The 26,915-nt window shown below is 55.3% G+C and overlaps 1 protein-coding gene across 1 annotated transcript; it reads right to left on the reverse strand.

Moving 5' to 3' along the window:
• Positions 1-357: 357 nt before the first annotated feature.
• On the reverse strand, positions 358-23,039 carry GPR26 (G protein-coupled receptor 26). The gene is made up of 3 exons (XM_045568029.1): positions 22,333-23,039; positions 13,222-13,335; positions 358-1,428 (listed from the first exon to the last, which is right to left on the reverse strand). The coding sequence occupies exons 1-3, from the start codon at positions 22,998-23,000 to the stop codon at positions 1,197-1,199; spliced, it is 1,014 nt and encodes a 337-aa protein (XP_045423985.1). The 5' UTR covers positions 23,001-23,039; the 3' UTR covers positions 358-1,196.
• Positions 23,040-26,915: the final 3,876 nt, after the last annotated feature.

Genomic DNA, 26,915 nt, shown 5'->3' on the forward strand with positions numbered 1-26,915 from the left:
TCTGAGATGGTAAACAGAGACGGCGTGGGCAGAAAGCGAGGTCCACTCACCCTGGTTTTTATTAAATCAGGACAGGGCTGCTCATGGATTGGCGTGTGTGTTACAGCTATGGTATTCTATGAAAATGTCACTCTCATCATTAGCACAGGCCACTCTCTTGAAAACCCTGGACAGCCTCTACGTTCTGTTGACAGACTACGGAAACCAGGATAGGAAGCCACCCAGATAATGGAACCCAGTGCCTTAACATCGGGGCTAAGTCCCTGCCCGGCCAGTTCTTGCCCATCTCACAGGACTTGCTAGACAGGTTGCATGAGACAAAGTGAGAGGCTTCCTGCAGATCCAGGTCACAGATGGGGGAGGGGACACCAACCAGCCACCTTCCTCCTGCTCTTACTGAATTCCAGCCATCAGGACATGTAAATGAGATGGTGACTTCCCGGTCAGACTTCAAAGAACCTAACAGGTGTATTCCCTGCCTAATTCAACCATTTTCATGCCAAGATTGTCTACACACAAACATGAGCTTTTCCGGGGGAGGGGAGGGACAAAAGTTGAATCTAAGTTACCATTTCTAAGACAACTGGTCAGCAGCAATTGGGTAGCCACGAGCTGTTAAACATCGTCCCCTTGGGCGCAGAGCCCAAGAGTCCCAGCTGAGCACAATTTAGTACCAGCTGAATAATATTTGGGTTAAGCAGCCACCACTACCCTGTGGAGAAGAGGTTGCCACGTCAGATCTGGGGCCAAACGGCCACTGCCAGCCTCACTTTCAGCATGACTGTAATGTCCCCTGGAGACCTCCACTTTTCTTCAGCGTGGAGCCCAGCATCCGCTGGTCAGCACACAGGTGGACACCATGCTTCCCCACCGGCCACCAGCCCTTGTGTCCTCGATAGTGACAGGACTGGGGGCCATCCCCTGGGGGACTTCAGGCAAGTCAGGGAGCTCAAAGGAGCTTCTAGAGAGAAAGGCCAGAGCAGGGCCACAGTCATCCTTTGGTGACAAAGAGGGACAGTCCAACATCTGCCCTTGAGGAACCAGGAAGCAGAGGCTCCAGAGCCCTAAAGCCAGGGAACCAGAGCCACCGGGCTTGCCCCGGAGCTGGTGGCTGGTGGCGTCCGCCCGGGGGCCCCACGCCCGCCCTCCCCTCTTCTCACCGCCGCCTGGCTGGGCTGTGCGGCAGGAGCGCGGCCTCACTCCGAGATGGGCAGCATGTTCTGGCTGTGAGGGTCGCCCGCGAGGCCCGAGGAGTGGATGGCGCGTCTGTTGAGGACCCTGTTCAGAATCTCCTTGCAGCTCTTGCGGTACTGGTGTCGCAGTAAGGAGTACACGAAGGGGTCGGACGCCGCCTTGCTGTAGGCCAAGCACTTGGACAGCACGCCCCAGTGGGAGCCGATGGGCGCCGCGGAGAAGAGCTCCACCAGCCTGCGGAGAGACGGGGACGCCGTTACTGTGACTGCGGGCTCAGCCGGCACCGCCTGGGGCGCACCGGGGCTCCAGTGTGCGCCCCTGCGGACCACTGTTTCCTGTCTCCTCAAGTAACAGTGACAGCGGTAACTATTTATGCCAGTATCAATGACGAGGGTGAACATTCGTCAGGCACTTATTTTACTCTCAGCACTGTGCTAACTAAACTCGTTCCACATGTGATCTCGCTGAGCCCTGGGGGACATGATCATCTCCGTTTGATTAATACACGAAGAAATAGATGTCCCAGGAGGTTAAATAATTTGCCCAAGGTCACATGGCCAGTAAATTGTAAAGGCAGGATGTGAACCCTGGTCTGTCTGACCCTGAAACCCAAGTGTAACTGGGCTGACAGCTGATGGCTGTTCCGGCTTCCGGCTCCAACTCTGCTACTGACCTGCAGTGTGACCTTGGGCAAGTCTTTTCATGCCTTGTACTCGTGTGTCTTATATGAAAAGCAAGAAGGTGGGATAAGATAATCTCAAAGATTTTTTGAACTGGAAGAGTCGGGTCCCATTCTTTCTTTCAAATCCTGGCTCTGCCTTCCTATGGAGGTCACATGGAGAAAGGGCTGAGAGCGATTCTGAAAACATTTTGCAAAGCTCCAAGTGTGTCTTATGTCAGGAAAGAATCTGCGGGCCAGGAAGGCTTCTCCCGGGTTTGGGATTCTGGTGGTCTTCTAGGGTACCCTGGCTGCAGTCAGGGTACCCTAAGGGACCCCCATTCCTGGGGGGGAGGGGCAAGGGATGACACACCCTGGGGTCTAAGGGGCACAGTTCTGAGAGTCCTGGTACCCTGGAACGACACCATCCGAGGGTGCTAATGCCAGGTTGTGAGGTCAGGAAAAGCCTTGCACTGTGTCAGTGCAATCCTCCTCCCCTCCATCCACCAAATCAAGCCTCTTATTCTCCTCTCTCAAGTGTGTCCAGCAGCCTTGGCCATATTTGCACATTAGCCAGCATGAACATAAGGTAGAAAAGACCCACAGAGCGGGGAGGGAGCTTGGAGATCATAAATCACCCCCTCCCCACCCACGGTCATATTTGGAAATTGAGGCCCAGAGAGGGGGAGGGGCTGCCCAGCATCACACAGCAAGTCAGAGGCCGTGTCAGGTTCAGCACCTGAACCCGACGCTGACTGGGGGGGTCTAGGACCTGTCTTCTACCTGGGGTACCTGCAGATGGAAGACAGTGGTGGCTGTCAGCTTGGTGGGTTGCCCAGGTGAGGACCTGGGTATAAAAAGAACTGAGAACTGGAACTTTGTGCTACCAACATCTGCTTGTTTTTCTGGAGCCTTCTTTGGGCGGAGGTTGTGAGGACAGGCTGCAGAGCCAGTGAAGGAGAAAGCAGGGGTCTGGTCCTCCACTGACCTGCCCCTTTCCAGAACAGACCCTCGCGAGTCCACTCGAGGCTCCTCCACTCGGCTTCCCATGTTTGGCACCACTGCCCGCCCCTGCCCTCTGACCCCGTGGGGGACTGTGGCTATGTTTCCCCTCGTGTCCTTGGGAGCCCGACTGGGGATGGAGCTGTTAGCATTTAGGAAATCTGTACTTTCCAGAAAACTATTTTGAGAAGTGATGAATAAATATAAAGGGACAAAACCCTGAATTTAGAATTCACACCTAATAATAAGAATGAAATAGCTGAATGCCAACACATTGTTGCTACGCAGTGCCAACTTGCTTTTCCAAAAGCTCTTCTTTTGTACATTGCTAAATTCAGTTGGTGTTTTGGCTCTCCCAAAAGGATTTATTAAAAGAACAAAGTACCATCAAACTATCCAGCAAGATCAAAATTATTATTTTGCAGGTTCTGTAGATTTCATGGAATGAAATTACTCAGAGCAACTTAAAATTTCACCATTTAGATAGTGAAGAGGTAAAATCTATTGCATTTGGTTCTCAGAGATTTTATGTAAAGTCTGAACTCTCTACCTGCTCAGTAATAATAATTCCTAGTTGAGTGTCTCCTTTGGGCAAGCACTTAGGTGCATGCTCTCTAATCTCACCATCATCCTGCAGAATGGGTACCATTATTCCCATTTTACAGATGAGGAGCTTGAGGCTCAGAGAGGTTGAACAGCAAGCCAAGGACTCCGACATGGAAACTCAGCTCCATCTAACTGCAGTCCAAGTCCTGGCTAGTGGCCGTGCTGGGACTGGGTGTCTCAGATTGGATGAGATGAGCTCTGGGGTCCCTTCTGGCTCCAAGAACCCTTGTTCCATGAGGTCATTATATGTGACCTAGACCTTTTGTCACTTGCCCCTCCCCACAATGTGCATGACAACTTTTGCTTTGAAAAGCCAGTGTCTGGCCTTTGTCATGGTCTCCAAGTAAAGAGATGCTTTGGGTGAGTACAGGCCTGGACATTGCTCCCCGGCCACCAGCCAGGGGGAGGCTAGATGCCCCTTCCGTGCCCAGATGCGGCTGGCTGAGCCACCTGCTGCTTCCCTGTGCACAGGGATACCCCCCCTGTGCCAGCCAGGGCTGGCTTTGCTCCAACCTAGCTGTGACAGAGCCAAGTCCTCATTCGTCTGAGTGCCCGAGAAGAGGTGAGAAGAAGAGTGACAAGAAGACATTGTCACAACTGCTCCTTTCAAAGCCCAGATCTGGGCAGGCATTTGGATGACCACGAGGTCCCTTCCAGATGTGGCCTTGGAGACAGGGAGTGCCTCAGCCCATCCTCTCATGCCAGGTCTAGCTCTGCTCACGCCTTCTAAAGCCGTCCCTGCCAAGAAAGGGGCATTACGGTTCTGACCAGCCACATGTCACCGGTGTTCAGAGTCACTGTGTGCTACAAGGTGCCCGCCTGCCTGCCCTGCTCTCTCTTCTCCTCCACGTGGCTGGTTTACTCGACTCCCCCCGCCCCGCCCCCAGCAGTCATAGTTAGTTGATGGTCCCAAGGTGTGGACAGAGGGGGCCCCTTGCAGAGCCTGAAGCCTCCCGTTGAGGGCATTTTGGGCCCAGGTGTCATGAGAGCAGGACTTGGTTTTCTTTTGTCATGGCTCCTGTTATGGGTTGAATTGTGTCTCCCCCAAAATTCACATGTTGAAGTCCTCACCCCCAGTGCCTCAGAATGTGATCTCATTTAGAAATAAGCTTGTTGCAAATATAATTAATATAAGGTCACCATGGAGTAGGGTGGGCCCCAATCCCACATGATTGGTGTCCCCATAAAAGGGGGACGTTTGGACGTGGACACGCACAGGGGCAAGTGTGAGATGAAGGCAGAGGGCAGTGTGACACACACCGGGGGATGCCCAAGAGTGCCACCGACACCAGAAACTCAGGCAAAGGCACGGCAGGATTCCCCTCCAGCCCTCGGAAGGAAGCAACACCCTGATCGTGGACTTGTGGCCCCCAGACCTGCAAGAGACCAAGAGACGACCTTTCTGTAGCCTAAGCCACTCAGTCGCTCGGTGCGTGGTACTTTGTCATGGCAGCCTGAGCCAGTTATGTCCCCGAAGAGCCCCATGGAGACGCAGGAGTGGTTGTCAAGTTCTTCGGTTGCTCCGGGTGCCTGATCCCACCAAAATGCACCAAGCCCCCCACCCATCCTGGGGCCTGTGTCGACCCAGGACCACCTGGAGGTTTGCCAGAGCATTAGCCTCCCTAGGAGCAGGGCACTGCCCCCTCCCCACCCTCCAGGAAGCAGGGCCTGTGCCCACCAGTCCCCACAAGCATCAATCCCTGCAGCCTCCCTCGACCTTCCATTAAGCCCCGAGGTGAATTTCCACATATTCCTGGGATATAAACAGGAGCAACCTCTGTCTGCCACCAGGCTGCATTCAGGGGAGATGTTCACACTTCTGTGCTCAAAGTGTGCACGTGCCTGCCCTGACACAGCTCCCCGCCCCCCCGCCCCGAAAGCTCGGAATGGTCAGCAGGACAGGTGGGGATGGGGAGGGGGCCAACTCTACCTCTCAGTCATTTCAGGGTATTCTGGTGCAGGCAGCTCAGACTTTATGGAAGTCTGGGGGTACCTGGGGTGTGTGGGGGGACATGAAGAGGGACAGGGCAGAGCTTGCTGATGCATCAGACGAAGCGCAGAGAGGTGAGCTTTTCTGACTCAGGGTGAGACACAGAGGAGATTCCAACAGACTGTGTCCCCCCGATCCTATGTGCCTGCCCCCACCTCTGCACCCCTTTGCTCTGGTATTTGTTGGGGGACTCCGTCCCCGGCAGCAAGCCCCTCTGGTGTGGGTCGCTGGCAAGTCTCTGAGCGGCTGTCACAGCCAAGGGCTAACGAGGTCAGAAACTGCCTGCCCTCGCCCCTCACCCACAGGGACCTCACATTCCTACCCAGCAGCCGGGGCAATCCCGGGCCCTGGAGGGGGGACGGGGCACATTTGCCAGAACCCCGAGGCAAGCTCTGAGACCCCGGAGAGACCAGTGTCCTCGCTCTGCTCCACAGTGGGATCCCCGAGAAAAGCACGTTCCGCGTGAGAACAGGACCAGCACTACCAGCACCTCCTGCCGTCCCCCAGGGGCTCTGTGTCTCACTAACTGCGTCACAAGCATCATCTCGGGGCCCTAATGTCGCTCTGCCTACTGTGCAGATGACGGACCCGAGGCAGGTATGTGTCAAAGTCACGCGGCCTGGATGTGGAGGAACCAGGATTTCAACCTTCAGTGGATGCCGGCAACCACAGGCCTTCCCGGTGCCAGGCTGCCCCACCGGCCCCGGACACAGCTCCCATGCCCCGGTGCATTCAAGTGCCTGTCCTTTCAAGTCTCGAAGTTACAGTGATAGATCAGCACCCTGTCGTCACACGTTCTGCCATCATCTCCTCTCCTGCCCTTCTCTCCTTCTCTCTCTCTCTCTCTCTTTCTCTCTCTCTCACACACACACACACACACACACACACACACACACATGTTGTGCACCAAATGCAACACAGGCCACAGAACATTCCTTGGGAACCCAGCCCAGTGTCTTTCCAAGACTTCTGGAGAACCTGGTCTGCATATTTGAACACCTGTAAGTCATAAGCTGAAGCTTTACATTTTCATGAAACATTAGAATGGAGAAGTCATCTTATTAGCAGAATGTCAACACTGGGGAGCCACCTGCACATTAAACCCCTTTCCTGTCCACATGATTCCATTACTTTGAGAAGCCACAATAATGGTGCTGTCAGATACCCCAAAGCCTGAGTCCAGGGATTTAGGACAAGCATGATTATTCGTAAGCATATATCATTGCAGAGATAACAGCCTTACAAATGCTTCTAGACATGCGAGTTTTCATTCAGAAAATATTTATGTAGAGCTTCTGGATGGGAATCTGTTACGGACTTGCAGATCCTGCTCACACACTCTGGGAAGAGTCCTGTGTGACCCAGGGCTTTGAGGACACAGCCGGCCGTGGCTGTGAATTGGAGGTGTCAGACGCCTATTAAGAGGAAAGGTGGAGCTTTGCAAATATGTGTCCTGCTGTTGTCTTCTGTGCCCAGCGCACAGGTGCACGTGGCTGTTTGGTGGGCGTGGTTGGATGAACTGTCTTTCCAAGAGGCATTTGCAGGCAGTCAGCACTGTGCCAACCACATCTGCCAATGGCTCTGGCTGCCAGCGCGCATGGCCTCTTGGACCCTACTCCAGAGACACAGACTGCTGTTAGTGAGGGGATGATTCCATGAAAACCCACCATATTGCTAGAGAAACTCACATGCCTGCTTTACTCACAGGAGCCTGGGTGTCATCTGGGTTTCCACCAAGGTACCTGTGCATAGGCAAAGGGAGCTGGACCAAAAACCTATACGTGGAGCATCTCTGTGTTGCCACTGCCTGGTCCCCAGTGTTCAGAGGTGTCATGTGGCCCAAAGGCTAAATTATAGCCCAGCGGCCTGAGCCGACCTTTAACCCTTGGCCGCTCACTACCCGTACATCCTTGAGCAATGCGTCTACCTCTCTAGGATTCCAGTACTTACCCTGCAGAAGAGCCGCACTAGATGCGATAAGGTAGCCCTGATAGCCCCAGGTGCTCCACAGGTGTTCACTAAGTGACAGGTGAGGTTGTAACAGCTGGTATAAAAGGTTATGAAGACGTCATGCTCTCCAATAGGAAGCTTGAGAACTTATGTGAAGGCCTGAATGGTCCTTTTAAACACCGGACCCAGGAATGGTGCTTCCCTATGTGAGAAAGTTATCAGGCCGATGTGAACAGCCAGGGGGCAAAGAGAAGGGAGCCCCTCCCCACCAGCGGGATCTTCTCGATCAACGCAAAGGACTGGCAGACGAAGCCCCCTCTCCCCCTCAATATTCCAGTCCTGCCAGCTCCCAGCGTTCCCAGCCACTGTCCAGCGTCCACCCACGCTTGTGACACTTATAAGGCACAAGACGTGGAAGCAGCAAGGCCGGCTGCCTGGAGACAGACGGTCAGTGCGGAGCCGCGGGGAATATTAGTGTCTGCGATGACAGCTCAATGAGGAGTGTCAGTGACACATGAATAACTTGGCCTCGATCATCTCAGACACTGGAGCTTTCTGTTTCTGAGTGGGTCGCACCTCCAGGGGCCTGCACACACGGCCCCGGGAGGACACTGGGAACCCTCATGCTCTCTACTGAGAGGAGAGGCGCAGGGGCGGGTGTCCGGGCTGGGCACAGGCTCTGGGCTGGGCAGACCAAGGCTGGAGCTGAGGCTGAGTCACTCCTCAGTACTGGGCAAGGCTAGAACCTGACTGAGTCTCAGTTTCCTCATCTATAAAACGGGGATGTTGGCTGGACGCAGAGGGTACCTGGACAGCTCTGGTACAGCTTCAGGCACAGAGTAGGGAGACTCACAGGATTGAAAAATGGAGAACATTTCTGAGTTTAAGAGACAGAGCCTGTTCTTGCTTTTCCTTTCTGAATTCCCCAAGACCAGCCTGTTACTGCCTGGGTGGGTTTTGATTTTAATTTCTATGGACAGCAAGGAGGCAGAGAACGGTGCGTAGGCACTGCCCGCAGGAGAGCTAGCCTTCCAGCAGGGAGTCCCTGGGGCTGCCCTGGGCGGCCAAGGCTGGGCTCAGGCTCCGGGTCCCCTGAGTATCCCTGGCTAACTGACCCTGTGCCCCTTCCCTCTCTGAGCCTCCGTTCCCCCACCTGCAGAGCGGGGCTTTCATAGGGCCCCCGGGGGATAATATCTGAGCAAACCAGGAACAGCCAGAATATATTTCTTAGCTCGCATAAGCCCCACCCACAGGCCGCCTCCTGGTGGCCATTAACCCTACCCAGGCCAGGAGCCCCACACCTCGGGGACCTGACCCAGAACAGCGTCCACACATCTCTGCTCGATCCACCTGGCCCACCATCTCCGAGCACCTGGCAAGCTGGGGAGGCACCGCAGGGCCTGCTGTTCTCAAGAGAGCCTACATTGGCCTACATTGACCTCCTTGATCCTGAGGCCCAGAACTCTCCAGAGCCCACTCCTGCTCCGTTCCCAAGTCTTCTGCCTGCCCCAGGGCCACTCTCTGCAAGGACTGCTGTGGCACAGGAGACAGACGTGTGTCCAGGAGCAGATGCTCGCTTGGCAAGGAGCTCTGCCTCGGGGGGTAGAGGGGCCTGGGGAGGGGGTCACTCCCCGTGTGCCAAGTGCTTTAATGCCACAGCCACAGACCTGCGAAGGAGAGCAGGGGAGTGCTGGATTCTGCAAAGAGCCCCAGCCCCTTTGGAGAGCTTGCGGGGCTGGGGGAGAGCCCCCGAGGCTGGAAGTCCACTGGCACCACCGACTTGCTGCGTGGCTCTGGGCAAGTATTTTACCACCCCTCACCCGGTCCTGAGCTCCTCCATCAGCAGAACAAGGGTAGGTGCAATAGAGCCGTGGATCTAACACCACTGGGCATTAGAATCACCTGATGGGCTTTAAGACTCTCAATGCCCAGGCCCACACTGAGAAAGTCTAGCCTAAATCCAGTGTGAGGTCGGCATATGGGGTTGGAGTTACAGCTCTGCAGGTGGTTCCAATGTGAAGCCAAGTTGGCGACCCCTGCACCAGGTGAGGAGGAAGACCCCGCAGCACACGTGCCTCTCCTTGTGGTGGGGCAGGTGTTCTCCATCATTCCCTGCACCCTTCCACGAACTCCAGCTGGGCCTCAGAATTGCTGTCCCTGGGTGCTCTGCGGGCCGCTAGCAATAAGTTCAAGGTGGCCTGCAGGGTACAGCCAGCTCACTCTCTGCATGAGACGACAGCTAAGGGACCCTCTGCCTCCAAAACCTGCGGCTCTAGGTTTCCACAAGGAATTGTCTTCTGCAAGAAGTTAAATCCTTGACGACATTTCAGAGCAGAGTTTATCTTCAGCTTCTTCTGACACTGGCTGTGTCGACGCTCGGAAAGCAGCTGGGAAGGACAGCGGAAGAGGCAGTCCCTGCCGGGAGCGTTAGTGTCCCGACTCCGGGGTGCATGACCGGAGGCCGGCACTGTGTGGAATACTGTCGTGAGAGTGTGATTTGTTCTTTACGTGGGTTCATTTCTCCTCACAGTCAATGTGTGTTTCTCCACCTGCCTCAGAGGAAGATGGAGAGTTTGCACTGGGCTTCCTGGAGGCGGGTGTCAGGTTAAATCCTGCCCTGCCCTGCCCTGCCCACCCGGCAGTCCTGTGGCCTGGCCGTGGCCGTGCAGCTCTGATCTGATCCCAGAGGGCCCCGATGTGGGATGAGTAAGCTCACAGGTGCCATCCACCTCCCGGGGGTCTGCCTGCGGCCCCCGCTGCCCTGAAGCCTGAGCATCTGGTGGGCTCTTCTTCCCACAGTCACGGGAGGGATGTGGGGGTGGGGGGCATTGGAAAGGGGAGGTGGTTCCAACAGGGCCGTGACATCAGGGGGACCCATCAGGAGGATTGCGTGCCCTACACTCCCTTCCCTGCTGCCCTGTCCTGGGGCCCAGTGTCCCCTCCCTCAGCCCTCCTGGCCCCGAGGAAGACGACACTGACGTGGCCACTCAGGCTACGTTCCCAGAGAAACTGTGACACGGAGCATGGTGTGCACAAAGAGGAGAGGTGGAGGCGGAAGTTCTGCTTAGAGTAGCTGGAATGGGGACCCCACTGGGGGTGACATGAGTGGCCAGAGGTGCAGGGAAAGCCGGGGCCAGGAGCAGGGCATGGGCACACTGCACCCCACACTTCCCCGACTGCAGACTGGCACCGGCCAACAGAGAGGCAGCCAGGCCTGGGTGCACTCTGAGATTTCCTACTAGTGAAAAGAAACAGGTGAAATCAATCTGAATTATACACTTTATTTAACTTTCTCATTTAACTATGGAATCGATGTAAAAATTATTAATTGTGTATACTTTGTCATGCTAAGTCTCCAAAATCCAGTGTGGTTTTAAACCTACAGCACATCTGTTTGGACAGGCCGTATTTCAAGTGCTCCGTAGCCCCCTGTGGCTGGTGGTCCCCGAGGTGGACAGCACCACCGTAGACCTGGCTCACATGTCCCTTCTACTGGGACAGTCCCATCTGCACAGCCAGGCCCTCTTCACAAGCTTGTCCATGAAGCCCCAGCCAGGGGAGCTCACCCCTGCCCCAGAGCCCCTGGACCCTGAGCCTGTCCCATGATATGGTGCTCTGCCTGGGCTGGAGGACTATTGGGTCAATGTCCCCATCAGGGGGACCCTTGGGGTCTCCCCAACCCATGCTTCCTCCGCAGGGGCTCTTGAATGCTCTGCAGAGAAGGTGCTGGAGAAATGCGTGCTGAAATGAAATGAGGGTATGTTTGCATATTTTAGGAGATTTTCTTAGGATGGCTCCTTCAAACATTCAAGAAAGCCACGGCAGGAGCAGGAGTGGGGTGGTAGCAGCGGGGACCGGGGAGGTTTCACACCCCTGTGCTTGGTACCCACGACTTTCCTGGGTGTAGCCTTCTCTCGCTGGTAAGTTGCTGCTCATCCCCATAAAGGATGAACAGTTTCGTGAATGTGGTTAAAAACTCTAAATGCATCAGATCCATTTGGAGGGAGCGTATTGACCTGTGAGTCTCCCGTCCACTTTACTGAACCATTATTTCCTGGGCACTATTAGAGGGAATCAAGCTGTCATCAAAAAAAAGCAGAAAAGGAAAATTTTGTTGGGAAATGAAATTAAGCCAGAGAAAAATCCAGTAGATAAAGTTGGCACGGTGTGACCTATCCTCCCGTGAGAGTTCACGTTCACCTCTTCAGCCCGCGGCTCCTCGTCCTCCGGGGTCTGGGAGGAGGCGCCTCTCTGGGCCTTCCCTTCCTGAGGCACCTGCCCTGCTGGATCCAGTCCCCTTCGGCAGGCGCGGTGCGTGGTGCTGTCAGTGCCAGAGGGAGGGAGGGAGGGGACAGTGAAGACCACAGACGTCATCCGCCAGGGCTGTACCACACGTTCTCATGGTCTGTGTCCTTTAACCTTCACAACACTGCACTCTCTTCTGGAGGCCCAGGGAGGCCAGGTCACTGGTCCAAGGTCACACAGCAGGTGGGGTGGAGCTGGGGCTGGGCCCAGGGAGGCACACTCCAGAGCCATGCTGCCACCACTCTGCCACTCCACCAACAGGGGAAGCAGCGTGCCACAGGGGACAGGGGAAGGCACTCTAGAGTTGGGCTGTCTGGGGGAGAGAAGTGGGGGCTGGTTGAGGGAAGCAGGTCGCGGTGTCTGCCAGGCCACAGGGGCTCCTGGGAGCAGAGGACACTCTCCGGGGCTGCAGAACCGGGAGCTGTGGTGGAAGCTACGAGGCAGGAACAGGCTTCAGCCCCACATAGGGACAGACAGGAGGAGCAGGCAGCACTGTCCATGGGGCTGCTCCCCCCTGAGACGGGCACAATGCTGGTGACAGCCAGGTGGCAGCTGCCCTTCCAGGCCAGGCAGCTGAGGATGTAGGAGGAAGCTGGGGAGCTGCGCTGTGTTTTCAGTCTCTTGCGAGCGCTCGCTCGCTCTCTCTCTCTCTCTCTCTCTCTCTCTCTCTCACACACACACACACACACACACACACACACACACACACACACACAACCCTGCACAGATCCACCTTTTCAGATTCAATGAAAACTTCCAAATCCACCTCCTAACAGAACATCAAAATTCTTTTTTTATTGCTAACTTTGCTAATAGTTAAGCCACTTTGGATATAAAGTTGTGGGCATTTTCTTTTCCCTTCAGTGTGCAAAACAGATTGATACACTTTTTTCTTTTTTCTGGCTAACATGGGGAAGCGCTGCAGCTTGAGCAGGTTGGCTTGGGAAATGCACAGCCCCAGGGCTGGGGGACTGCACCCCGGCTGGCCTGGGGCCTGGGGAGCTGGGGGAGAATGTGACAGCCTCCTCGCAGCACCTGGCCTGACAGTGGGAGACCCCCGATCAGTAGGACAGGTAGCCCCCCTGGCTGGGCACAGAGCATGCTCCCTGCACCCTGTGCAGGTGGCAGGTGACTCTGCTGTTGACAGTGTTCAGGCTGGGGACGCCTAGGGGCTGGGCTGTCCTGTCCTGTGCTCAGAGGGCAGTAGGTGCCCAACCACTGCCCAACGCTTCCCTGTCTCTCTCCTCTTCTCCTTTCCTTTGGGGCATCCCAGGGGGTTGGGAGCCCAGGATCAGGGTCACGATGATGTGACTTGGGAACGGAGTGGGAGAGTCTTTCACACCCTTTGGATTCTGAGTTTAATCCGAAAGAATCCGAGGCTGAAGAGGAAAAGCACGAATCTTCCTTTTCACTAACCCTGCCAAGTTCGTCCTCACTCCCCGACACACCCCGCGGAGGAACGAGTGGCCGAGGGAGGCCGTGACTGAGAAAGGGCGCTGGGCCCCGCATTGCTCACCTGGTGATCACGTAGGGCGCAAAGCACACGAGGAAGGTCCCTATGAAGGTGCTGATCTTCTTGGTGGCACGCTGCCGCCTCCGCTTCTGTTCCTCCAGACACCGTTCCCGCACGCTGCGTGGGAGAGAGGGGAGAAGGTGACTGACGGGGCGGCCTGGGAGGGCAGAACAGACCGCTATGTCCCCACACAGGCAGCGGCCTCTAGCGTGGGAACTCGGCTACGGAGCCAGAAAGACCTCAGGTCTGTAGCTGTTGACCTTGGGCAATCTGAGTGACATTGCTGAGCCTCAAGGTCATCATCTGTAATATAATCACGTACATTATATATTTCATGTATATACTTTAATACTGTATTATATGTAATCTAACGAAACACTGCAAAGGGCTGTTTTGAGAATTAAATGCATAAACATACATGCGTGAATGCATTCAATGCACAAAACACACACAGCAACTGGCACGGTGCCCAAGTCAGTGCAAATAAACATGAACTCACTGTTAGGCGTGTCATTCCCGGACCACCGGCTATGCTCCCGCCGTGCCGCACTCTGTAAGTAGCGTCTCTACCTCTTTACCATGATCGATCCTGCCAGGTGCACGTACACCGCCAGGTGGGTTTTTACCAGCGAGGCTTACAATGAAAACTGCGCTCTGGAGTTGGAATGATCTGCTGGCTGGCGAGTGGAGGCAGGATGCGAACCTGCGTGCGGGACTCGAAGCTGGTCCTTCTCACGGGGGGCAGCCTGGACTGTGCGTGTGGTGTGTGGCCCGGCTTCCTCTCCTCCACATCCTCAGCCCTGCTTCTTCCATCCCAAAGCCTCACCCCTGCCGGGGGGCTACAGACATCACATGCTGCGGTCACCGAAGGAGGAGTCACGTGATCCCTCCGGAGCCCACGCTTGAGGGAGCTAAGAAAGTCCCAAGTCCCCGTGGAATCGGAACACAGCTTCTAGGGTGGGATCGGGAGCCGTCTGTGCTTCTAGCCACACCCTCTCGCTGACACCAACGCCTCTAACCACACCTGTTCCTGCTCCACTCTGCTCCGGGGACTTTCTAGAGGTTCCGAGTGCACAGGGAGGAAGACAGCAGACGCAGCTGCCCCGGAAGCAAAGGCCACTTGGCAGAGGCAGCCTGCATGGCAGACACCTGGCTCCGAAAACAGGCCCGTCTGTTCAGCAACAGCAAGCGATGGGGGGAATATTCATGAGCCAGGTTATGCACATTGCTGATGCCGGAGCGGAGCGGCCTTCCCTTCCTGCCAGGGGAACCGTCATTTTAATACTTAATCAAAACTCCTCCTAATCAGATTTCCTGTCACAGATGGACAATTTCACATTAGGTGGGATTGAAGGCTCCTGAAATTCTTGCGGAATATTTTTTCCTCTTGACTTCTGCCTTTCCAGGAATTTAAAGAGTCAGGAACTGGAGTCAGGCTTGGTACAAACAGGTTTCATCCTGGCTGAAAATATGTTACTCATGACTAATATTACTAATTAATTTCTAAAAACTAATAACAACCCACATTTCTTGAGTCTCTAATATATGCCATGTTAGGTACTGCAATGGGGGTTGACATTATTTATTTATTTGACACAGCATCTCTGCGAGCTGGGGACTGATATCATTGTGGTCGCCATTTTTCAGACAAGAAGAAACTTGCCCAAGATCAGTTGGTAAGTAGTGGTGGTATGGTGACCAATGTGTCCCAGTTTATCTGGGACTGTCTCTGTTTGGCACTGAAAGTCCCACATCCTGAACAGTTTTTGCAGGGACTGTCCCAGTTTTAAAAGCGAAAGTCCCACATTTGAGAATCCCCCTCTGTCCCAGGCAAAACCAGGGTGGTTGGTCACCTAAGGGGATGGCAGGATCTGAACCCAAGCTGGCTGTCTGGCTCTGGAGCCTTGAGCACCACTACCAATCAGCGTGTGCCATCACTGCCTCCTGGGGAGGTGTCGTCTCACCCAGAAAATTTCAAGCATACAGCTGGGGGCACGAAGGAACCAAGGAAGGACCTTGCCTAAGGTCATAGAGCAAGAGTCAGTCTTAAATCTCCTGACTTTCCCATTACACCTGCGTTTCTGCAAAGTTTTCTACTGAAGTCCTCTGGAGCATGTGACAGGTGATGCAGGTGGGGAGGGCGTAAGTCCCCACCTGGAGGTCTGGGTGCAGTGAGGTGACCACTCAACTGTCCTGGTGTTAAAACTCAAAGTTCTGCAGCCTGGGAGCCCCCTCGGTCCCAGGCAAACCAGGGCAATGGTGACCCCAGGGTGCAGTGTGTTTGGCATTATTATCCACAACGGAGGCCTATTTGTTTTAATATTAACATATTTCCCCTAAAACTTTCAGTGCAACGATGTGGGAGGCGCTGGAGATTCAGTACATGAGCCAGGTGTCCTGAGCCAGCAGAGGACACGCCCCCTGAGACGAGCAGGCATTCTGGGCAGCCCCTAAATACGAGTACTAAATTCATATAAATGACTCATCAACGGGAACCCAGAGTGACAGGGGCTGGGCCCTCCTCCAATTTATGACCCGACAATGTTGTCCAGTTCTCAGGTGCTTTAGAATAACCCCGGCGAGTGAAAGAACTCTGGCTTAGGCATCCTACTCCCAATTCTGCCCTCATAGCTGTGTGCCCTTGGAGAAGTCACTTAACCTCTCTGAATTTGGTTCCTCTTTATCCAAGGGGGATCATAATATTTATAACTAGAGCTACCATTCATTGCAGGGACAGACACTTTTCATGGCCAGACATGAATCATCAGCTGTCAGTCCCTTAAGGAATGAGGAGCTTCCTTGGGTCCCCCCGAGTGGGGACTGGGGTCCCTGCTGAGGGGCCGAGGACACAGCTCTCTCCCCAGAAGGAGCAGCACCCTCGCACCTGCCACACCAGCTAATCCCTCCCTGAAAACAAGGCCCTGAGGCATATCTAAAAACAGAGGTTGGTGAGAGCTTGGCAGGTCTTAAGAAAAACTGAACAGGAACATTCCGGTGGCTCTGAAGGAATGAAATGGACAGGGTTCAGGCTAGGCCAGCCAGTGCCCCCCCTGCACTGTAACCCTCTGTGGGGAATTCATTGCACCTGCCCCTGTGAGGCTTTGCGTAGCAGGAAAGGTTAAATGGCGAGCACTCTGCACGCGCATTGTTTCTTTGGATCACCACAGTCCTAAGCTGAACGTCCTATGCCCAGAAAATACCAAATAAATGTGTGTTGTAGGAGTTAATAAACACCCCTTTAAAAACATCTTAGGAAAATTAAGATTTAATCATTTTCTTAAAGTGCTTTTCTAAAGAGATGATAGTAAGTTGGAAATCTGCTCTAAGATGTGTATATTTTTTAAAATGAGCCTTAAACACCCCGAGTCTGTCACACAAAGAAGGACAGTCCGTGGAGGTAAAGCTGTGAGAATGTCTGTTGGCCTGGCCTCCCTTCCTGGCTAATAGCCTGGTGGGTAGGCGTGGTGCGCCACAGCCAGACTTCTAGGTCCAAATCTAGGCACCATTGCTTAGTCGCTGTGCAGCCTTTGGCAAGTTGCACAGCCTCCCTGTGCGTCAGGTTCATCGCAGGGTCGTACTGAGATGAACAGAGCTGATACACAAAAAGCACCGAGGACAGTGTCTGACTCAGAGTCAGCACTCAATAAATGCTAACCATTATTATTATTCACTCAGCAGGCATTTATTGAACGAGTACTATGTTCCAGTATTGCCTTGAAGTCCAAAACCACAGAGTTCCGTCCACTGCAAAAACCTCTTCCTGCCACATGCACTATGAGAGAGACAGCTGTCACCAGACTGCATCAGAGGAGCAGGAAGAGTAAACTGGAGTCAGGAGGGCTGAGATGAAGCCCTGACTCATGTACTGCCGCTGTGACCCTCGGTGGGCCTTCAGGCACCTGGGGGACACTGCACCTTAATAGTAGCTGGCATGCCGTGGACACAGAGAGTGTCTGCAGGGTGGGTGCTGTACCTGGGATTTGTACCCATGTGGCCTGGTCATGTCTCTGCTCTGGGACAGGCTAGCTAGGCTCCACAGCCACATAAAGTACGAAAGGTCTGCACATGCACTCACCCCAGCTCACACATGGGGAAACTGAGGGTCAAAGAAGAGAGGGACTTGCCCACCCAGACAGTGGGGTGCAGAGGGGCTAGCACCCAGTCATTGACTCCCAGCCTGCTGCTCCTGGTTGGGAGCCTCATCGCTCCTTCCCTGATCTCCCCTGCCGGGGGCTCTCCTGCTTTCCAGGTGAGAAGAGGGAGGCGGCAGGAGGTGTGCAAGGCCGGGCTGTCCCTGGGCTCTGAGGGGTGCAGCACAGCCCCTCTCTTATTATGGTTACTGTTTAATTAATCACAGTACAAGAACAGCTCACCTGCTCCCCGAACACCACATTGGAAAACTGCTTTGCACTTCCTGTCATTTCCCGCCACCCCCCGCCCCACCAAGGCTTATGCAAAACTGAGCTCCTTGAAATCTTACAGCCCTGTGAGCTGCTATTTTACTTATTTGCAGATGAGAACACTGAGGAGCCAGAAAGGTATACGACATGCCCAAAATTACACAGTGAGTTGGGGACACAACCAGGCCTTATCCCAGGTCTCCTGACTGAGTTCTGTGGTGGTTCCCCTGCCTCCCATAGAATCACTGGGTGATGAGTGTTCTGGAACATCCCTGGGGGTGGCACCTGAAGTCCTTGGACTCTCAGGCAGACTCTGCGATACAGAGGGTGAGAGGCCCAAAGCTGCCCCAAGAAAACCTGGCCAGGTGCGTTCAGCCAGCGTGTGCTCACGTGTGCTGGTGGGGTGGGAGGCAGTTCCCAAGGCTGGGACAGGACAGCTTCCTTGAGACAAAAGAAGACAGGCTCTCCAGCACCGTGCATGTGGGTGGAAGAGAAGACCCCAGTGGGCTTCAGGCACACAGGGCAAAGGGGATGGCGAATTCTGGGAACATCTGAAAAGTCAATGAACGAGGTGATCTCAGCTGAAACCTCTCAAGCACAGACAGCTCCCTGCCCTCTGCAAGGGGTCAGCGTCCGGAATGATCTCCAGGTGATTGTAGTCCACCCAGAGCCCGTGCTCCGAGTACTCAGGGGACTCGGATTTCTTTTCTGGCTTTTAAGGCAAGAGAACAAGGTGACCATGGTGGGTCAGAACAGTGGTGTGAACGGTCCTGTCCTCAAATCTAGTGGGGGGGGGGTCCCTGCCCTGGGCCCTGAATATAAAGGGGCCCAGACCTCTCCCCACGAAATGAAGAGTTCACAGGGCTAAAGGATTGTGCCCACCCAGAGCGCCCACCTTCCATTCCAGATCAAGTTTTAAGTGTCTGGAACACAGGATTCTTTGCTCAAATGCCCTTATCCTGCTACTAGAACGTGTGCAGGCATCTCCCCTGGCCCCATACTCTGAGGGTGGAATATGCCACCTGTGCTCGCGGCTGTGGGCCTGAGGGGTGGTGTCTGTGAGCAGCGTGTGCATGGAGAGTGGATGCACAACTGCAATGTACACCTCGTGCAGAGGAGGCTTGCACGCTGTGTGGTCAGTGCTGGGTGGCGAGGCAGGTGGGCCAGCACAGCAGTCCCTGCATGCACGAGGCTGACTCCCAAGGAGCACGAGAATTCTGAATTTGAACCCAGCCTTGCAGGTCATTATAAAGGCATATTTGCCAAGGCAGGAGGGTAGAACATATTTCATAGTTTTTGAGCTTAATTCAGAACTAAATATCTAGGTACGGTTTGTGAGCCTCCATTTGCGCTATTGCCCCATCCATAAACCTTAGGGGCAGACGCGGGTGTGAGAATTGGCATCAGCCACTTTCCAGATCTGTTGGTTTAGGCAAGGGTCGCTCTTCCCTGGTCTCCCAATTCCCTCACGTGTAAAGTCAAGGGCACAGTGAAGCTCCCATCTGCTACGCCACAATTCCCACACCCTCCAGAGTCGGCACTCAGCCAACACCCACGGCACTCAGCCAACGCCCACGGACATTGTTCCCGGGATCTCAAGGAGACACTGGGAGGTCTGGCAGAGCCGCAGGGGTCCCCAGAGGAAGCTCCAGTGAGGCTGGGCACGATTTCTGTGTTGAGTTGTTTTCATCAACACTCTGCTTCTGTTAAACCACTAACCGAGCTGGTGAGCGGCGACCTCAGCGAGCCCGGGGAGCACAGGGCCCTGCCTCCCTGCCCTGGCGCCCGCCTGCTCCGCCGCGACTGGCATCCCCAGCGAGGGCCTGGCTATGGCTGGTCCCGCGGGTGATTTGGGAGGACCGAACGTGTGCACAGAGCAGGTGGAGGACCAGGTGTGTAACAGCTATGAGAACCTCCAAACCGTTCCAAAAACGTAGTAACCCAAGAAAGCACCACAGCAAGGTCGGCGTGAGGAACGCCGCTCAGGGTTGCAGACTTAATTAAGAAGAGAGGCTCCCTGAGGTTTGGGAGGTGGCTGAAGCGAAGGGGTGAGGCCTGCTTCCCACCGCATTGCACATCCTGCAGGAAGAGCACACACCAACAGAGAGCATCCTGACAAATGCCACCTGGATCTCCAAAACAGGTCCCTTTTAATTAAGTCCCAGGAGGCCATCAGTGTGGTGGCTGATAAAACTGTCAGTGAGCAGAGACTCTACCTGCCTCCTGGCTGTCCGGAGGGACAGGCTGGCTTCCGCTGCCCCAGGACCAGCACTGCTGAGTCCCACGGGCTCTCAGTACTAGACAGCCAGGGGGGCTTAGTACCCGAGGCTGAGGGCACTGGGGCAGCCCCTGAGCGAGCTCTGCACTTGCTCATTTGTGGGGTGGAAGAGTTTGGAGCTGCCACAATAGAAGAAGGTGGACTGGCTGTCCCTCCTGTGTGGCTGATCCTCCCCACTCGGTGGGGACGAGCCCCTCAGAGAAGGGCAAGTTTGTGTTCACTGAAGGGGCAGTGCTGTCACACTGGCCACTATTCTACAACGTCAGGGGGCTCTAGCCAGGGCAGCCCCTACTGTAGAAGCCTTTCCTCTCTCCACTGAGACTGCCTGGAGGCCCCGGGGCACTGGGAGCAGGGGCTCCCCGCAGCAGCCTGGGGCTGAGAAGAGGTCAGTGTCCCCCCAGAGGTGGAGGGGAGGAAACTGGAGGTGAGCTGAGCAGCTGCCTCTGCTCCTGAGACCCCGGGACTCCCTTCTGACATCTGGCCTGGAGGCAGCGAGAGGAATTTGCAAGAGTAGAGCCAGCCCTACACCCCAAAGGGGCTGAGAAGGAACACAGCCCCTCCTTTTCTGGAAGTTGGAGGAAGAGCAGGGATGAGGTTTGTACTGGTCTAAAAAAGAAGTGATTCCTTTCCCAGCTCAACCTTCCTCCAATGTTAGACTCACGGTAAGAGGGCCCACTGCAGGAATCACTGAAGTCCTGGGAGTTAATGACACTGCCCTGCACCTTCTAAGAGCAGCCCCAGCCCAAGACCTAGGGATGCACCCTCCAAAGGGAGACCTGCCACCCCTAGGTGATGGGAAGGGGAATAGCTCTGTAATTGTGGCTGCAAATATTTCCTTGAATGACAATGAACCATGCACACGTACGTGCAGTGAGAGCCGATGCATGTCTTTGTGCCAGAGTGTAGGCATGCCACTCTGACACGCCTGTGTACCCGTGTACATGTGGCCAGCTGTCTGGTACACATGCAGGTCATACATGAATGCATGAGATTGTGTGTGGAGCTCCCACACTTACACGCCCTGGTGTCTTTGTGCTCTCAGTCATTCACATGTACATTTTGTACGTGATTCTGCGGGGAAGATTCTGTGGCTAGAAGGTTGGTCTAGTGTGTGGTCAGGAATGGCTGTTGAGAGGGGGGGACAAGGAACACATGCATGCATGCCCTTCTACATGCAGGACAGTGAAGTTCAAGCACTGCTTGTTATTGATCACAGGCAGGAAAAACTCAGAACTGAAGGAGCCCTTGCTTTATCTGACACCTCTAGTCTGTCCCCTTCAGTCCTGGAGGGGGATGTACACACCCTAGCAATGCACCGAGCTCTCTCCTCCACCCCAGGCTCCCTGGATTCCCAGGGTTCTGCTCACATGGAAGGCCCTAGCCTCTCCTGCGGGTGCTCTGGGCTTGCCTTGCCTTCCATACTGTGTGGACCAGTGCCCCTTATCTAGAGCCCCAGGTGACAGAGGGCAGCCTGCCCTTCCCTGGGACAACAGGATATAAAATAGCAAAGTCCACAGAGACACCAAGAGCCATTTCCCTCCTCACTTTCCTGTTCTCCTGAGGAAAGCCGAGGTGAGCTCAGGACAGCTCAGCTAAGAGTCCCCTCCTTCTCTTCCTGAGAGGCTCCTGCAGACAACAGGGGTTGACAGCAGGGGTTCCCAGCAGGTGCTCATGCTCCACCTCCAACTGCCTTCCTGAGAAATAGCAGACAGGGGGAGGATCGAGGTGGCGGGGGGTGGGGGATGGGGGCAGGTTTAGTTACAGGAGCCTCGGGGTGATGCTCCTGCAAGGGTTCCTGGGCACCAAGTGTGAGAGACCCTGGGCAGTGCCGTCTGGGGAGGGCAGAGACTCCTGACCTCTGCAGCCCACCACAGGGGAAGGGACAGCCCCAGTCCATCTGAGTCACACTCACAGGGTTGAGAGATGCAGCGCCAGACACCAGAGAGCAGACCCCGGGCAGCAGCAGCTTTGGTTTGACGAGCTCTTAAGGAGCCGGGGAAGCATCAAGGCTACCCTGTCATTGGGCCCTGATCAAATCTTTCAAAGGTCTTAAACAGTGAACAAGAACCACATTGCCTTCCCACGTCCAGTTTAAATGGAAAACTATCAACACATAAAATGAGTATAAGGAAGCCCAAAGTTGTGACTCCCTGTGACTTCTGCCCTGAGCTTAGATGGGTTTGTCCACATTTCCAGTGGCCTTGCTTTGCTGATGCTCTTAAGGACCTGCTTAAGCCCCATGGCCATGGCCACTCTCCCCTTCTTCTTCCAGAGAGGAAACAGAGGCTGAGTGGGAAGGAACTTGCCCAAGGCCGAACACTGAGGCGGGGCCTCCCACTCCCATGCCCACGCCCATGCCCCCGCCACCTCTCTGCGTCTCCCTCGACCTTCCCTGAGCCCTGACCCAGGGCTCCCCTCACCCAGGGCTCCCCTCACCTGGGGTGGATGTCCACGAGCAGCACGAGCGTCTGCATGGTGATCACGTCGATGCGCTTGCAGTGGAAGCGGGCCACCCTGAGCACCTTGAGGTAGGTGCAGCAGAGCACTACGAACGACAGCAGGAAGCTGAGCGCGTGGAAGGCGCCGGTGAAGACAGCGAAGCGCAGGCGCTCGTCGGGCCGCCGGCTGCACAGCGTGCACGAGGCGTACAGCTGGTGGAAGCCGAGCCAGGACAGGGCCAGCGCGGCGGCGGGGAAGGTGAGCGCGTGGAGCCACGTGTAGGCCACCATGAGCGCGGCGTCACGGAGGCGCATCTTGGCCCGGTAGCTCAGCGGGAAGACCACGGCCACCCAGCGGTCAATGCTGAGCGCGGCCATGCTGAGCATGGAGTTGGCCGCCAGGAAGGTGTCGAGGAAGGCGGCCAGGCGGCACAGACGGTCGCCGGCCGGCTGCCGCTGCGCCACGACGCCGGCCAGCGTGAGCGGCATGTTGACCACGGTGCACAGCAGGTTGCCGCACGTGAGGTTCAGGGTGAAGAGCGCCGGCGCCTGGCGACGGATGTCGGCGCTGTGCAGCAGGCACAGCAGCACCAGCGCGTTGGACAGCAGCGAGACGCCCATCGTGCCCACCAGCAGCCCCGCCAGGCCTGCGTCCCACGAGTTCATGGTGCGCGCCCCCCGCCGGCGCTCAGGGCCCGCAACCCGCGGCCGGCTCAGCCCCTCGGAGCCGCCGCACGGCGCCCCCCGGTCCCCGTCGCCATGGTCCCCAGGGGCGCGTGGCTGACCGGAGCCCCGGCCACCTCCCGGGCAGGCACCTGGTCGCGCAGCCGCCCCTGAGCCCCGCAGCACCTCTCCGGCCGGCGCCGGAGTGCCCGGAGCGCCCGAGCCGGGAGCGCCCTCGGGTCCTGGCGTGCGGGCACCGGTGGCCTCAGCGCTGTCTCTGCCGGTGCTTCCTCCCGCCCTCACCCCATCCCTCCAAGCTGGGGCTGTCTCTGATCCGCTCTGCACGCCGGCTCTCCGCTCTCCGGCTTTCTCTCTCCCTCTCTCAGCTCAGGCTTGCTCTCCCTCTGCTCTCCCCGCCCCCCGCGCTGTTCTCTCCGTCTGTCTCTCCCACCCCCAATTCTCTCCGCCCCTCTTGTTCTTCCCCCTCCTCTTCTCTCTTTCTCTCTCTCCGGAATCTGGCTGCTTCTATCACAGAAATCCCCACTGATGCGCGCGCGCGCGCACACACACACACACACGCACACACACACACGCACACACACACACAGACGCGCGCGCCCGAGCGCACAAACACACACACACACACACACACACACACACACGCACTCTCACTCTCACATACTCGGAGGGAACAAGCCCTGAAGGCTCCCGTGTGGTGCAGGGTGATTGGCTCCCTGTGGCTCCCCTCCCCAGTGCCTGTCAAAGACAGGCTGAGTCAAGGAAATCTCTGAGGAAAGGGAGGGATGCCTGGGCACCTTCACGCCTCGGTGCCACCTGCCCCAGTCCGGCCAGACCTTGCAGTGGGAGTCTTAGGCTGCCTGTGCCACACCTGAGCTTCCCCGGGCTGATGCACCTCCTCTCTGCGCTGAGCTGGGGCAGCTCAGGTAGGCTCCTTTTGCTGAGGGGGAAGGAGCCCACATCTCTGTCTTGCATGGCCCAGGATGCGGCCCCAGATGTCTCCCAAGACCTCCCCAGCCCATCCTAGGAGCAGCTGCAGCTTTCCTGGGGGTACTCGGTTCACAGTGCCTTCTTCCCAGCACCCTCCAGCTGGACCGTCCACAGCACCCTCAGGTTTGCCTGAGGGACCCTGAGGTTCTCTGTGATACCCTTTGGGTGTCCTCCCAGCTGGGAGAGGCCTTTATGTGACCCTAAGTGCTGCTAGCCGGGCAGGCCTTCCTGTCCACAGCCAGCGACGGCAGCGGTCCGAGTTCCTGTACTGCCCTCTCACAGTCCCGAAGCCTGCACGCCCATCTGCCCTGGGGCTGGCAAGGCGACAGGTTTGAGGTTATGAGGGACCTGCATGGCATAACATGCCAGAACTCTTCAGAAAACGGGGAGGGTGCTGGCTGGCAGGCTTGGCCAGGCCACAGGGGCTGGGCACACAGGGTCTCAGCCTCCCCTCAGGAAAGTGTGCAGGGCCCTTCTGTCCCTGATCAAGACCCTGCAGGGAAGGCATGGGGATGGACAGACAGGTGGCAGCCCTCAGAGCCCTTAAGTCCCCTTCACCTCTGTGAGATGCCACCTCCACCCTGAGCACAGACAGCCCCATCCCGGAGCCTCACAGTGTGGCCAGTGGTGACTGAACATTACCGGGTCTCAATCTATTAGACAAAGGAAACCAAAGCAAGGACAGTGTCCCTAAGGAAACTGTTGACTCTACCCCTTGAAGATAGAGACCTCATCACGATCCCCCTCACATCGCACCAAGCAGTGACAGATGCTCATGAAGTGAGGCATCAGGAGGACAGGGAAAAATATGCCTTATCCCCACTGCGTGTCCACAGGTGATGCTCGTTAACAGTTATCCGAGTGACTGACAGCTGCAGTGAGGTGCTGGAGCTCACACCACCTCTCAGGGGCCCACTGTGGCATCTGTCTCCAGCTCTGTTCCAATGGCTTGAAGTCCACCATGGTGTGTTTTTGCACCATAGAAATCAGCAAACTACAAGTCAGGGCTCCCCTTCCCCAGCCTCTAGCTAAACCTTTACCAACACACTGGCTCACTGACTCCAGATGGCCCCGGGCAAGGTACTTAAACCCCCAGGGTCTCAGTTTCCTTATTTACCTCTCAGGGCTGTGGTGAGCAGTTGGTAAGACAATGTGTATGTGGAGCTTTGCTTCCCAGAGAAGGAAACAGAACAGAATGCCAGCAACTTCCTCACTCCTCGACCTTTCGGGTACCTACAGATTTCAGGGCTGGCTATGTGTCTTCATTAGATACTTGGGGTATGACATTAGAGTACACTGTTCACTTGTGTGTCTCCCCTGCTTCCAAGAAGTGCCCTGCCAAATAGCCCCTGGCATGACATAGGTGCCTGCTAGGGTTAGAGTATGTCTCCCAAAGTTCATGTGTTGGAATCTTGATTCCCAGTGTGGCAGTGTTGGGAGCTAGTCCCACAGTGGGAGGTGGGTGAGTCCTGGGGCACTGCTTTGAGGAATAGATTAAGGCCATTATCACGGGAGTGGGTTCCTTATAAAAGGATGTTTGGCCCCTTTCTCTCTCTCTCACTCTCTCTCTCTTTCTCTCTCTCTCTCTCTGTTCCTCTCTGCCCTTTTGCCTTCCACCTTAGGATGATGTGGCAAGAAAGCCCTCGACAGATGCTGGCCCCCCATCTTGGACTTCGCAGCCTCCAGAACCATGAGTCAATAAATTTCTGTTCATTATAAATTCCCAGGTCTTGGGTATCCTGTTACAGCAGCACAAAACAGGCTAAGACAGTGCCCGTGTACTGTTTGCTGAGTAAATGAACCAATGTGTTTCAGGTGCACCATTGGATCTGTGATTCTTACACTTTAGTGTTTATCACAGTCACCAGGTAAACCTGGGACACTGGGTAGGGATTTAGATCCCTGGGGTTCCCAAATCAATCAGATAGTCTGGGGGGTCTGCATTTTTTGTGAGCTCCTTAGGTGATTCTGATGTGGGTGGTCCATGGTCACGCTCTGAGGAGCCTGCTCAATGAGAACCAGTCAGAGTGGCAGCTGGATCCCTAACCATCCCCTGGCACATGCTCCAACAAGGGCCTGACGTTCTGGCCTGGAGGCAGTCACTGAAAAATGTGCACAAACCAGTGTTTGTAAAAGCACAGAATGGAAAGCACTAATTAATATTCTCATAGCACATTGGAGTTTACAAAACATGTCTGAATATTATCACATTTATTTAATTCTTGCAACAATGACAGGAAGAAGAGTGTATCACTTCCCACATTTTAGAGATGAGGACACAGGGGCTCAAAGAGGTTAGGTGACAGAGTTGGTAAGGGATGAAGCCAGTACCTCTAGCTCCCCGGCTTGGTTCATTCAGCATATTCCAGTGATCCTCAGCCACTTTCTCTAGAGGATGCTTTTGGTCTGGAATTTAAAAGTATCTCAACTTTGCAACACCAAAATTATGTTGGTGACCTGGTAACTAAGTCCAATAGCAATAAACCAATGAAACCAATGAACACACATGCACACATGCACATTATTTCGAAAATCATTTGCTTTCTGAATTCCTTCTTCCTTCCTTTTTTTTTTGGACAGGGTCTTGCTTTGTTGCCGGGGCTACAGTGCAGTGGCATCATCAGAGCTCACTGTAGCTTCAAACTCCTGGCTTCAAGTGATCTTCCTGCCTCAGCCTCCCAAATAGCTGAGACTACAGGCATGCACCACCACACCCAGCTAATTTCTCTATTTTTTGTGGAGATGGGGTTTCACTATGCTGGTCAGGCTGGTCTCGAACTTCTGGCCTCAAGTGGTCCTCCCGTCTTGGCCTCCCAAAGTGCTTAAGATTACAGGCATGAGCTGTTGCCTGCACCCAGCCTGCTTTCTGAATTCCTAAAGACAACACTGAAAGGTTAAAATATGGAAAGA

This window comes from Lemur catta, chromosome 14, assembly GCF_020740605.2.
Source record: "Lemur catta isolate mLemCat1 chromosome 14, mLemCat1.pri, whole genome shotgun sequence".
NCBI classification, from domain to species: Eukaryota; Metazoa; Chordata; class Mammalia; order Primates; family Lemuridae; genus Lemur; species Lemur catta.